This window comes from Papio anubis, chromosome 2 (genome assembly GCF_008728515.1).
Source record: "Papio anubis isolate 15944 chromosome 2, Panubis1.0, whole genome shotgun sequence".
Lineage (NCBI taxonomy): Eukaryota > Metazoa > Chordata > Mammalia > Primates > Cercopithecidae > Papio > Papio anubis.
The window spans coordinates 87605997-87620691 of record NC_044977.1 but is presented as its reverse complement, the minus strand read 5'-3'; the positions used below and the strand labels follow the sequence as shown (position 1 = coordinate 87620691).

The 14695-nt window shown below is 41.0% G+C and overlaps 1 protein-coding gene across 4 annotated transcripts in view; it reads right to left on the bottom strand.

Annotated features, from left to right (window-relative positions):
* The window catches only part of SFMBT1 (Scm like with four mbt domains 1), a 154796-nt gene that overhangs the window by 13530 nt on the left and 126571 nt on the right, over positions 1 to 14695 (bottom strand). For all 4 annotated transcript variants that reach the window (XM_017955399.3, XM_017955398.3, XM_003894304.5 and 1 more), the window contains 6 exons: positions 14273 to 14355; positions 9546 to 9672; positions 8378 to 8491; positions 6292 to 6334; positions 3692 to 3756; positions 711 to 850 (listed from right to left, as the gene is read on the bottom strand). In XM_017955399.3, the coding sequence (XP_017810888.1) occupies positions 711 to 850; positions 3692 to 3756; positions 6292 to 6334; positions 8378 to 8491; positions 9546 to 9672; positions 14273 to 14355 (572 nt within the window). The remainder of the gene's footprint in view (positions 1 to 710; positions 851 to 3691; positions 3757 to 6291; positions 6335 to 8377; positions 8492 to 9545; positions 9673 to 14272; positions 14356 to 14695) is intronic.

The window sequence follows — 14695 nt, the reverse complement described above, 5'->3', positions numbered from 1 at the left end:
TATGAATTAATAAATGTTAAGATAATAATAATATCAGAGGTATTACAGCCACCCAAAGATGCAAATAAGAGAGTACCAAAACCTCTTCAACATTTTTTAAATGTTATGGTTAGGAAAAAACAGGTACCATGATTTTCAAATTGCTCCAGAACATGCTTCCAAATGCTTTCCCAGCCACGGTACACACAGAAAATTATATTTGTTTGGACCACTATGTAGACAGCTGAGGCTTCTTGTGGCTAGAGGAGTCTGGTCCAGAAGCTCTGGCTTCCCCAGATCATGACTTGCCACCCTGAGGGCTGAAAGGTCTCTTATCTGTTACTTGCAGCATATCACACTGGTTGGGAAGAACAAAAAGCCCAGATGTGTAGCTTTATCATAGCCACTAGGTTAATGCCACATAGCCACGGCCTCTCAGTCATAGAGTAATCTCACAGTTCACTTTTGTATAGTTCTCTTCTGGTCTCTGACAGAAGACCTTTCTACCCTGACAGAGGTGAACCTGCTTTGTGAAGAATTGTTTACGTGAATGTTTCCTAGGAAGGAGAAACAATTACATACCCTCTTCACTATCCAAAACATGAGAAAAGTTAGTAACTTTTGATAAAACCTAGAACTGTCACATCTATGGCATGTGGCTCCCTGTAGAAATGACCATAGGAGAATGCTGTGAAATTTCCAAGTTATTTTGCTCTAGGCCAGAACCTTACCTCTCTAAGGACCAGAACACAGTTCCCAGGTCCTACACATTGAGGCAGCTCAGCAATTCTTCCTTTGTTAAGATATGGCCCTGAGAAGCAACGGTGGTTGAAGTATATCTTTGGACAGCAATATTTTCCATTAATCGTAACTGGGAAATGAAGAGAAACAAATATTCAAAACAGTCATTCTCTACCCCATGTTTCCAAAGCTTGAATTGCCAGGGAGGAAAAACCAAGCACATGTACTATTATATTAATATAAACTTTGGAATTACTTACTTTGAAGCTTAACATGTTGTCTAAGAATGCTCTTAAGTAACTTACAGAGCTTATCACTCTGCTGAAATCAAACAGAGTCCTGAATTAACATGCTGATTAGTTCCTAGGTTACTGCAAAATTGATAGAAGAACCCTATCTTCTATCAATAAAGTGGAGAGTGTATTCCAAGAACACATGAGGATTCTGGACGATCAGTGATTTCTTTTCCAGGTCTTCAAAAACCAACTTTAAATAATCTATTCTGGAATATTTATAGAAATTGTCGAATATTATTTAGAATTACAGCTTGTCTCCTAAAAAACCACCAAACTAATGTTGGCAGCCTTTGATGTTGTGAGAGCTCTCCCACCTCTGAGATTTCTCAGAGGGCTAAAAGTATGCTGTGACCACATCTCTAAGTTTTTTTGTACTGTGGGGTATAACTGGGTCTAGAGACCCTTTTCTTCAACTACTTGTCTGTATCAATACTGTCCTTCAATTTAAAAAATCCCCTCATAGTGGTAGGCATGTCAGCTGTTGAATGTAAAAAATTCAAAGATACTAAAACACTGCTATAAAGCACAGAGAAGCTCTTCTAATAGATATGCCTGTTAATCCAATGTTAAGGAAAGATATGTGCACACTGCCCATTGTTGAAAGGATCCTGCAGTTCATAATGTTTTCTCTTTAATTAAGAATGGTCATGGCCAGGTGTGGTGGCTCATGCCTGTAATCCCAGGAATTTGGGAGGCCAAGATGGGAGCATGTCGCTTGAGTCCAGGAGTTCGAGACCAGCCTGGGTAACATAGTGAAGCCCCATCTCTACCAAAAACAAACAAACAAACAAATCAGCCACGTGTGGTGGCATATGCCTATAGTCCCAGCTACTCAGGAGGCTGACGTAGGAGGACAGCTTGAGCACAGGAGGTGGAGGTTGCAGCGAGCTGATACAACACCACTGCACTCCAGCCTGGGTGACACAGTGAGAACCTGTCTCAAAAAAAAAAAAGAAAAAAAAAGGATGGTATATCATAGTGACCAGTATGCTGGTGCTCACATTTCCAGGTGAACCCTGTAACCCAAATGCCTCTCTTCAGGATTAAGGCACTCATGCCCCCGCTGCTGGGTATGTTGGCAGCTTATAGCTTTCAGCTTTAAGTCTATTCTGGAATCACCCAGAGCTGGGTACTGCTCTCAGCAGGAGAGGGCCACCTTGCCCCTTGTGACGTGAGGAGGAAGCAGTGGCTTACTTCCAATAACTGGTCAGTAAAGTGTGGCCACCACACCTGAATTAGGATCAGCTCTGAGTGGTTAGATCAGCTTCAGGGCTCCCAGTGGAAATAGAAGAAACTTCTGTTGCAACTGCATCATGGTTCAACTTATCTCTCTCCCCAATCCTACTTCCTTTACTCCTTCCAAGGAGCTGTTCCCAAAAATACTCCCCAATGAAACTCCTGAATGCATATGTCAGAGTCTCAGACTCTGTTTCCCAGGGAACCTGACCTATGACAAAACCCAAACCAAAAGGCCTTGGCTGAGGTTGTGCAGAAGATATTAATGTCTTAAATTCTGTGGTTTCAGTAGGCATTTGAATGGCCAGGAATGCATCAAAAGCAAGGAGTTACACAGTCCTAACCCTCTATGTACAAATGATGTAATGAAAAGGCAGTGGGTAGAAGAGACGGAAGTATGGGTTTCAAATTTGTGAAAGACTTCAGTTTCATTTCTGTCCTTTCTACTCGTAAGCCGTGTGATCTCTCTGAGCTTTGATTTCTCTTCTAGGCATTTACTAAATATCATCTGAATGCCCAATCTGTGCTAGAATATACACAGCCAGGATGCTAAACATTATACAACAAGCACGTAGACGTTAAGAATAGTTCAAGAGAGAACCCTGGACAAAAGGCTTGAACCTCCAGCAAGGATCTTTGTCTCATTTATCAGGCATTGCCTCTGGGACAATTTCTTTTTCCAATGCTTTATTTTTTTTCCACATAAATTGTGAAATGTATATACAAAGTATGCATATCATAAAAAAGGGTTTTAAAAAGAATAAACCTCTACCTCTCAACCTTAAGAGTTGTTTCTCAAGCTTAAGAAACAACACTGCCTGGAAAACTTCAGATTCTTTAGCTAAAGTCAAAGATGGTAACATCGACCATCTGAGCCCTTGGCACACAAGGGGTGATCAGTAAAGAATAGCTATGGCTATTAGAAATGGACGGAACGGCCGGGTGCGGTGGCTCAAGCCTGTAATCCCAGCACTTTGGGAGGCCGAGACTGGCGGATCATGAGGTCAGGAGATCGAGACCATCCTGGCTAACACAGTGAAACCCCGTCTCTACTAAAAAAATACAAAAAAACCAGCCAGGCAAGGTGGCGGGCGCCTGTAGTCCCAGCTACTCCAGAGGCTGAGGCAGGAGAATGGCGTAAACCTGGGAGGCGGAGCTTGCAGCGAGCTGAGATCCGGCCACTGCACTCCAGCCTGGGCGACAGAGTGAGACTCCGTCTCAACAAAAAAAAAAAAAAAGAAAGAAATGGACAGAACTATCAGCCTAGAGATGATTATTAAACTAAACACATCCTAGACCGTTATAACTCTAGTCACAATTAAGAGACCCCTCATGAAGTCATACCCTATACATCAAATGTACTGTTTTAAGTTATTTTCAGATATAGTCCATTAAAAGAAACTAAGTCTTCCTTTCCATAAGATGACATATGCTTATACCTGACTCTGTGGAGTTCAGCTCCTGATTCCTCAGGCCCTCATGGACAGTCCTCGAGGATGGTACTCTGGGTCGAGAAAACACAGTAAAATAGTGAGATAATCCTTAAGATCAGTAAAGTGTGAGGCTTAGCTTCCTTCAAATCTAAGAAGAAAGCAAACGTGGCATGTTGCAAAATCTGTAACAGAAGGTACTCCCTTGATGATTTTTTTTTTTTTTTTTTTAAAGAACAAAGCTGGGCGCTGTGGCTCACGCCTGTAATCCCAGCACTTTGGGAGGCCGAGGCGGGCAGATCTTAAGGTCTGGAGATAGAGACCATCCTAACATGGTGAAAACCCATCTCTACTAAAAATACAAAAAATTAGCTGGGCGTGGTGGCGGGCACCTGTAGTTCCAGTTACTTGGGAGGCTAAGGCAGGAGAACAGCGTGAACCTGGGAGGCGGAGCTTGCAGTGAGCCGAGATCGCGCCACTGCACTCCCGCCTGGGCGAGAGAGGAGACTCCATCTCAAAAAAAAAAACAACAAAACAAAACAAAACAAAAAAAGAACAATTATTTTTAAAACTATATATAGGACATAATGAGTCAATGGATGTCTGTATACAGCATTGTGATACTACATATTCAAATTTTCTCTTCATTTATTGGGCAAAAAAAATTACAAAATTTCTTGTGAGATGCTTAAACCACAAATAAACTACTCATTTTTCAATAGTCAAAGAACAGAAACTTTATATAGGGTCTGTTTTCTTCATCCATTGGTTTTCAAATTAAAGACAAATTATGTTATTTTTAAAAACCCAGAGGCTTATTCTGTATATAGCAATCACTGAAAAAAGGCTAATTTATCTTTTAGAATGCATCCTAACTAAAGCTTTGGATCAGTTTTGGCAACTAAGTCAAGGAAAAATCCAAAGCCAGTCTTTTTTTCATTATCATCTCACTTCTCTACTTGGGGTAAATGTCTATGGCCCTTCTCTCCACTTTTTTTTTTTTTTTTTAGACGGAGTCTCGCTCTGTCGCCCAGGCTGGAGTGCAGTGGCCGGATCTCAGCTCACTGCAAGCTCCGCCTCCCGGGTTTAGCCATTCTCCTGCCTCAGCCTCCCGAGTAGCTGGGACTACAGGTGCCCGCCACCTCGCCCGGCTAATTTTTTGTATTTTTTAGTAGAGACAGGGTTTCACTGTGTTAGCCAGGATGGTCTCGATCTGCTGACCTCGTGATCCGCCCGTCTCGGCCTCCCAAAGTGCTGGGATTACAGGTTTGAGCCACCGCGCCCGGCCTTCTCTCCACTTCTGTTGTTAGTTTTATTACCCACAAAGTTACAAAGGTTTAGGTAGTTATAGAATTTGCTATATACAGAATTGTTTCCCCCTACTCAAATTCATATGTTGAAGCCCTAGTGCTCAGTGTAACTGTATTTGAAGATAGGGCCTTGGGGAGGTAATTAAGATTAAATGAGGTCATAGGGTAGGCCGTAATCCAATAGCACTGATAGCCTTATAAGAAGAGAGGGGTCCGGGGGTGCCGGGGAGAGAAAGATTTTTCCACCATGCAAGAACACAGCCAGAAGACAGCCATCTGCTAGCCAGGGAGAGTGCCCTCACCAGGAACCAAATCCACCAGCACTTTGATCTTGGATTTCTCAACCTTCAGAATGTAAGAAAGTAAGTTTCTGTGGTTTAAAGCAGGGGTCCCCAACCCCAGGGTCACAGACCAGTACCCATCCATGGCCTGTCAGGAATGGGGCCGCACAGCAGGCAAGGGAGCATTACAGCCTGAGCTCAGCTTCCTGCCACGTCGGCAGCAGCATTAGATTCTCACAGGAGTGGGAACCCCATTGTGAACTGTGCGTGTGAGGGATCTAGGCTGCAAGCTCCTTAGGAGAATCTAATGCCTGATGATCTGAGATGGAAAAGTTTCATCCAGAAACCATTCCCCACCTCAGTCTGTGGAAAAACTGTCTTTCACAAAACCGGTCCCAAAAACGTCGGGGACCGCTGGCTTAAAGCCGCCCAGCCTGTGGTATTTTGTATGGCAGCCCCAGAAGATTAATAGAGAATTCAGCACCCAATGTTTTAAAACACACATATACACACAGAAACCTTTGTACTTTTAAGGTTTGAAGGCATTACTAATTAACTGTTTCTCAAAAGCTATGCGTGCAGGTATGTTACAAATGAAGAATTTCTTGATGGGCACAAAGTCACTCCTTTGAATGTGTCTTTTCTTTTAGAGTTGTCTTCTACCCCAAGCTTTATTTTTGTCCACTGTGACAAATCATATCCTAATTTACAATTTTTGCTCTTCCTCAATGAATACCAGCATGGGGACTCTTATTTTCTTTCTTTTATTCAATTACCTTAAGGTTCTAAAAGCCAAAGAAAACTCAATTTAGACACCATCTTGGGAATGCATTGTACCCTTTTGTATATAATGCCATTTTAGAAAATACATATACTCCCAAAGTATACAAATGATCAAATGTTGAATTAAAAAATTATGCTTCCATCTGAGAAAATGAGGAAACATACCCTCTGAAATAGTTATTTTTCTAGATATTCTAACTTGTGAACTGTTCAGACACATTATTACATTACTTACTGTTTTTCTGGCTGAACCACTGCAATTTTCCTCTGTTTATGTACTGTAGGAAGAAAAAAATATATAAATGCCAAGAAAAATAAAAAGACAAAGGAAAATTTATATGTGTATTAAGGTTACATTAGCATATTTAAAACTTGGTTCTGTGTGAGAGTGTGTGTGTGTGTGTGTATATATACACACATACAGTACTATAAATTAATGCTTATGTCTGAATATCTAGACTGAGGCACATTTTCTTGGTAGCGGTCTTTACACAAAGAGCAAAAATAGTATTTTCAAGGCTCCCTGGGTCAGTAAGTGTTGGGAAAGCTGAATATCCACATGAATGAAGTTGGACCCTTACCTTAGATCAGTGGTCCCCAACCTTTTTGGCACTAGGGACTGGCTTCATGGAAGACAATTTTTCCATGGACCAGGGGATGGGGGGTCGTTTCAGGATGAAACTGTTCTACCTCAGATTATCAGGCATTAGATTCTCACAAGGAGCATGCAACCTAGATCCCTCATGAGACAGTTCACAGTAAGATTCACGCTACTATGAGAATCTAATGCCGCCCCTGATCTGACAGGAGGTGGAGCTCAGGCACTAATGCACACTCGCCTACCACTCACCTCCTGCCATGCAGTCCAGTTCCTAACAGGCCATGGACCACTACCGGTCCATGGCCCAGGGATTGGGGACCCCTGCCTCATATCATATATAAAACTTAACCCAAAGGGGATCAAAGATCTAAACATAAATATAAGGGTTAAAACTATAAAACTCTTAGAGAAGAGCACGGAAGAAAACTATAAAACTTATTCTTAATAGTCAAAAAATGGAAACAATTCAAATGTCCATCAACTGTTAAATAAACAAAATGTGTTATATTTATAGCATGGAATATTATTCAGCTATATAAAGGAATAAAGAACAGATACACACTACAACATGAATGAACTCTGAGAGTAGTACGCTAAGTGAAAGAAGCCAGTCACACAAGACCATGATCCCATTTATGTGAAATGTCTAGAATAGGCAAACCTATGGTGACAGAAAGTAGATTCGTGGATGCTGGGGGTGGGGACTGATTGCTAATGAGTACAGGGCTTCTTTCTGAAATGATGAAAATGTTCTCAATCTGACTATGGTGATAGTTGGTATGTCAATTATAACACCATAAAGCTGTTTAAAAAGGGGGAAAGTGGGTTGCCACTTTTGAGGTTAGGTTGCAGAAAGACTCTGGCTTCCATCTTCCTCAACCTCTGTTGCTCTCTCGCTTCCTCACTCTGATAGAAGCCAGTTGTCATGCTGTGAGCTGCCTTACGGAGAGGCCCACATGGCAACGAACTAAAGGAAGGCTCCAGCCAACACCCAGCAAGGAGCTCAGGCCCTCAGTCCAACAGCCCACAAGAAGACACATTCTTCTTGTGGTCTGAGTGTTTGTACTCTCCAAAATTCACACTGAAACTTATCCACCAATGTCCTGGTATGAAAAGATAGGGCCTTTGGAAGGTGATTAGGTCACAAGGGCAGAGCCCTCATGATGCAGAATAGTGCTCTTACAAAAGAGACCCACAGAGCTAGTAGTCCTTCCACCATGTGAGGACATGAGAAGGTGCCAACTATGTACCAGGAAATGCGCCCTCACCAGACACTGAATCTGCCAATGCCTGGATCTTGGGCTTCCCAGTCTCCAGAACTGTGAGAAATAAATTTCTGTCATTTATAAACTTTCCAGTGTGTGGTATTTTGTTACAGCAGCTAGAATGCACTAAGACACTTGCCAATAATCATCTGCATAAAGCTGGGAGCAGATCCTCCCCACGGTGAGCCTTGAGATGACTGGAGCCCTGGCTGATAATTGAGCACAGCCTGTGAGAGACTCAGATCCAGAGGACCCACCTAAGTTGCACCCAAATTCCTGACCCACAGAAACTGTAAGGTATTAAATATTTGTTACAATAAATAACTTCCTGTGCAGGAACAGATAACCAGAATGTCATTTTTTTTCTCTGAAATGTCCAGATTAGTTTTAACTGGCAGCAGCCACACAGAAGATTATTTAACAATCAATCCTCTAACCCAGAAATAGACAGATACCTCGTGCTCGGCGAGGAGTGCTGAGGGGGTGGCCGTTGGTTTCACACCAGCCCAAAGGAAATATATCCATGGATTCCACACTCACAATATATTCAGGTATAGGCTTCTTAGAACCTGTTTAGATTTAAAAAACAAAACAAAACAAAAAAACAAAACTTTTTTTAGACCATTAAATAACCTTCTTCATAAACTATTTTCTAGATAATGTTCTACTCTTGTAATAATGCAGACACAAGTCTCTTGACACAGAAATCATACATTGTCATGTATGATAAACATTATGAAAAAAAAGTAAACTGTCCCCCATGTAAAACTGTATCAGGACCAAAATGGGTAGAGAATATACAAGGTGACACTTAAGCTAGGGAATAGCAAATAAGAAACTGGAACTACCACTGGTATCATTCAGACGGTTAGTATCACAGTCATTTCAGACAAATAGAAACCAAATGGCAAAGGTGACAATTCTACTCAATGAGAACATCAGTTCTGGTACTTCGGGAGTAAGCCAGAAAAGAACAGTGAATTCAAATCAGGAAGTGATTTGGCAAGTTGCTGAACAAGGATTGCATAAAAGTCTACATTCAATATTACTCTTGATATCTGCATTAAATGCCAATTCTACAAATCAGAAATAGTAGGTACTGTCTCAAAGTCTGACTATTTGGTAGCAGGCTAAAAAAGCAGCTCAGGACATATACAGTAACCATAGCACTGAGTACTCATGCAGTGCCTTGCATTCATAAACCTGTCCGATTATTGAGTATTACTTTTAGTACAGTTTATCATTTGTACTCTTTTATACTTTTTGGTTCCACTGGGCTACAGCAACCAAAATATTATCTCTTCAATAAGCTAGGTGTTAATGTTCATGCTAGTATAACTTGGTCACATCAAAATACAAGCTATTTGACTTATGTTTTCCCCTTCCAGAAAATAGGAGACTCTATAGTAAAGAATTTTTATTTGTATTCATTTCCTAAAATTTGAAATTTGAAAGCCAAGGACAGAAAAATAAATGTTTCGCTTAGAGTCTTGCATTACAAAAGTCTCTGAACAAGATCCCCATTTAACTAATCCATTAAGTTTAAGAGACCACATTACAGGATTAAACAGGAAGCTCAAAGGAGAGTGGTCACAGGAAGGCTTCTGGAGTGCTGGCACTCACCCTCCAGCTGGAGCCACAGGTAGGAGCCTCTCACTGCAGTGATGGTAGCAACACACACTTCCTCAGGGAGAAGGGGGTTCACCGCCTCAAGCTTCATGTTCTCTTTAAATTCATGTTCAGAAATTAACTAGAAAATGAATGAATCAAATCCATTTACTGGATTAACATAGTATCAACTCATGTGCTCAGCTAGAAAACCTTTTTCAAGTAGTACTTAATCCCTAGGTTTAAATATAACATTTATTTTGCATTGTTTTGCTTTTTAATGAAGCAAAAGGAAAATGTCTGCCTTTCTTGGTGTTATAGAAGTATTCAGGAAGTACACTCTTTGATGTCAGATATTCCTGCATTATTGACCTTGCTCAAGCTGTATAGCCTCTTTTTGCCTCAGTTTCTTCACCTGTCAGATGAGGTTGAGAACTCCTATCTGGCTGTGCTATTACAAGGTATCAATGAAATAAAGTCTCTAAGGTTCTGTATCCTGAATCAAGTGGCTATCAACACTGTTGACTCACTTCCCCTCACATAAAGCACCCCATCATACCACAAACTGCCTGGTTCATACTTGTATGTGTATCATAAAAGGCAGTCAGGATAAAGAATGTTTATCAACAGTGAGAAAGGGTCATTTAAAACAGAAAAATATCCAGCACCCGAGTCAAAATGGACAATTGAACATCTGCATTTGAGTGTTCTCTCTTCTGACACCTAACTTAAAAAATTAAAGTTGTTTTTGGTTTGCTTCTGTTTTGAAGACAAAAACTTAACATCTATATTAAGATGGATGTAACAGGAGAGGAAACAACATTTTATAAGCTAAAATTTAGAACAGGATCTAGAAACTAAGTTAAAGAAAGGCGAATCTACGCTGGCAGTAAAGAAAGTGAAGAACCAGGTACTAGGCAACTGGAGGTAGAGGAGACATAGTCAAAACAAGGAGGATTTGTTGAAAACATTTAAGAAACATTTAGGTTATGCCATTGGCTCCTCGACTCCATGCATTAGGGAAACCATTCCTTCCTCTCCCCTACAGAAGGTGAGACTTATCCTCTGGATAGGGTAAAAGAGAAGATGCCTAGGTAAGAGGACACAAGGAACTGCTGAGGGCATGCATGCCGTGACAAAAATAGTGGTTAGCCTATGGACTGCTGAGAGGTTCTGCCTATGACCCACCTGCCTATGACCCACCAGGCAGAGGACTAGAAGACACTTCTTATGGTGATATGATAAGCCCAAGAAGAAACACATATGATATGGATTCAGGTTTCCCCAACAAATGGTCAATCAGATAGGAAAGTTCAAGGTTGACAAGCTCCATCTACTTGCTCAGAGCTTCCAATTTTAGTCACCCATTCTTAAATATAGCACCAACCAAGAATTACTAGACACCTAAGAAGATGAAAGTTGAGAGTAGGAGAGTAAGAGAGACCAAAACAGACAAGCAACTTGGAAAAAGCAGTGATTATGCAAGAAGAAAACTTCCCAAAAGGTGTGTGTGTGGGGGGGTGGATTAGGGGTGTTAATTAACATCCTCTGAGAGATAAGAAAAACTATTGCATCCTTAGAGCAAGAATAGTATGATATTAAAAATAAAGAAGTGCTGAGCACAGTGGCTCACGCCTGTAATCCCAGCACTTTGGGAGGCTGAGGCGAATGGATTACCTGAGGTTGGGAGTTCGAGACCAGGCTGACCAACACGGAGAAACCCCGTCTCTACTAAAAATACAAACAAATTAGCCGGGCATGGTGGCGCATGCCTGTAATCTCAGCTGCTTGGGAGGCTGAGGCAGGAGAATCGCTTGAACCCGGGAGGCAGAGGTTGTGGTGAGCCAAGATCGCGCCACTGCACTCCAGCCTGGGCAACAAGAGCAAAACTCGATCTCAAAAAAAATAAAAATAAAAATAAAAATAAAATAAAATAAAATAAAATAAAATAAAATAAAATAAAATAATGTGTCATCCCAGCACTTTGGCAGGCAGAGGTGGGTGGATCGCCTGAGGTCAGGAATTTGACACAAGCCTGGCCAACATAGTGAAACCCCATCCTTACTAAAAATACAAAAACTAGCTGGGTGTGGTGGCGGGCACCTATAATCCCAGCTACTAGGGAGGCCGAGGCAGGAGAATCTCTTGAACCTGAGAGGCAGAGGTTGCAGTGAGCTGGGATCATGCCATTGCACTCCAGCCTGGACAACAAGAGCAAAGCTCCATCTCAAGACAGACAGACAGACAGAGAGACAGAGAGAAAGAGAGAGAGAGAGAAAGAACTATTCAGAGTTCCAGAAAATAAAAAACATGATGCCAAAAATTAAAAACTCAAAAGGAAGGTCAAAAGACAAAGTTTAGGAAATCTTCCAGAAAACAAAGCAAAAAGACTAAGAAACATAAAACAAAGGATAAAAAGATTAAAAAAGCAGAGGTTTGATCCAGAGGGCCACAACCAAATAAAAGAACTTCCAGAAAGAGAAAAGAGATAAAACGGAAGGAAGGAAATCAAAGAAGTGATTCAAAAAAATTTCCCAACACAGAAAGGCATGAAGATCCAGAGAGAAAGTGCCCACTGAGAACCCAGCACAGTGGATGAAAAGAGGCTCGCATCAAGATTCATCACTGTGAAAAGTGGTTCTATAACCTTCCAGAGAGGGGGAAAAAAGCCTGTCATCTACAAAAGAACAAAAATAAGAATAGCTTTGTAACTTTTAACTTCTTGACAGTAACATTGGAAGTTAGAAAGCAAGTGAACAATGTTTTCAGAATTCTCAAGTAAATTAACTTCCACATTGAGCCAAACTATGAATCAAGTTAGTAGAGTGAAGACATTTTCAAATATACAGTGTCGACAAAACTTTACTTCCCTTGCACCCTGTTACAGGAAGCTACTGAGAGATGGGAATCCATCAAAACAAGGAAACAAACCAAGGAAGAGGAGGCCATGAGATCTCTACAAAACAAGGGACCCCAAATCATACAAAAAGGGAGTGGGCAATTCCCTGGGTGACAAGGGTATTTCCACGATTAAAACTACACAGCAAGGCCAGCACAAGGGCTCACACTTGTAATCCCAGCACTATGGGAGGCCGAGGTGGGCGGATCACCTGAGGCCAGGAGTTCGAGACCAGTCTGGCCAACATGGTGAAACCCAGTCTTTACTAAAAATATAAAAATTAGTCAGGCATGGTGGCGGGCACCTATACTCCCAGCTACTCAGGAGGGTGAGGCAGGAAAATCGATTGAACCCGGTAGGCAGAAGTTGCAGTGAGCTGAGATTACACCACTACACTCCAGCCTGGGTGACAAGAACAAGATTCTGTCTAAAAAACAAAAACAAAAACAAAAAACAAAACAAAAAAAACAAACAACAACAATAAAACCCACAAAAACTACATGGCAAGTCTAAAGAGCAACCCATCCAGAGAGACAGAGAGTGGAGGTTGCTAACAGGGATGTCTCTTTAACAAAAGTGTTAGGAATCACAAATTTCCTGATGTGACTGCTTTTGCTAATGAGAGACTACTGGGAGGTGTGGAAAGCAGCAGCAATAGATAAAAGAAAATTAAGTAAATTAAAAACAAGGAAATTAATACTGAGGATAAAAATTTTTTAAAAGAAACAATCATAATATACTGCAGTGCCAGGTGCAGTGGCTCATACCTGTAATCCCAACACTTTGGGGGGCTGAGGTGCGCAAATCACTTGAGGTCAGGAGTTCGAGACCAGCCTGGCCAACATGGTGAAACCTCATCTCTACTATAAAAATGAAAATTAGGTGGGTGTGCTGGTGGGCGCCTGTAATCCCAGCTACTTGGGAGGCTGAGACAGGAGCATCTCTTGAACCCAGGAGGCAGAAGCTGCAGGGAGCCGAGATCATGCCACTGCACTCCAGCCTGGGTGACAGAGCAAGACTCTGTCTCAAAACAAAACAAAACAAAATTGTAGTGCTCAGCTGTGAGTAATATTTGAATGCATATCATAATGTAAAAAACTCATTTTGTATTTAACCAAAAATTGTAATATAACTCTAAAGGAAGAAGAACAGGGTAAGACAGAGAGGAAAGGAAACAAAAAATAACTAAATGCTAATTTATCATAATATAGAACCAACAGACTCAGCACCATAAGACAGGGTGAAGTTAACTTGTTTTAATAAAGTCAAAGTTTTAAAATTAGAACCAAGTGACATGTCTAAAATAAATGACTCAAAAGATAGAAGCTTTTCATTTTGAAAATGAAGAAATACAACTACTAGAATTACAGTGAGAAGAACAGGAAGTAGTTACTTCTCGGAAGGGAGACTGTGAAAAGGGGTAGGGCGGGGACTGCTATTTTACCTTCTAAGCCTTTTATTGCTACATGGCTTTTTAAACCACATGCATGTATTATTTGGATAGAAGAATTTAAATAAGCTTAACAATTTTTCTCCACTTAATATTTCAACAGTTTTTCCTATTATTGAATCATGAAAAATAATCATAAAATTTCAAATTCACATGATTTCAGCTAAGAAAAAATAAAACCAATAAACTTATAAAACTAACTTAATTAGCAAACTAACTGATTCACTTCTGCAGTAAATGTATTTTCCTTTAGACCATGTGATTACAATCACCACTGTGCTCATCTGGATTAAGTGAGATGATTATCTTCAGAGTAATAACCACGGAAAGCAAGGGAAACGCAGCAGTCCCCGCAGCCCTGCATAGTAGCCATGAGGTCGTGGGGGTCCTCACCGGAGGGAAGCACCTCTGGGGAGCAGCTTCAGCACCACACTGTTTGAGGTAGTCAGCCCAGTCAAAGTCCTGGCTTGGGTAGCCTAGGTGGGGACAAATGAACAATGATTCACACTGCCACACTGCACATGCTTGCCTGGCTTCACCACTCACCAAGGGTCCACTCACAACTTCCAGTGCTGCTAGTCTGACAACTTTGATCATTTTAGAGGGGCAAAAAGCATTCTATAAATCTAGAGCACTGTTAATTTTATAAAACAGAGCAACTCTGGTCAAACTGTAATAAGACAATGAGACTCTTTGGATAAATTTTTAAACTTTCAAATTTCAAACTAGGCATTTATTTTGAGCACTATTTTATATGATTAGTTGCTGGCGATTTGCCAAAAGAATTTAAGATAGTTATGACTGGATTTGATTTGT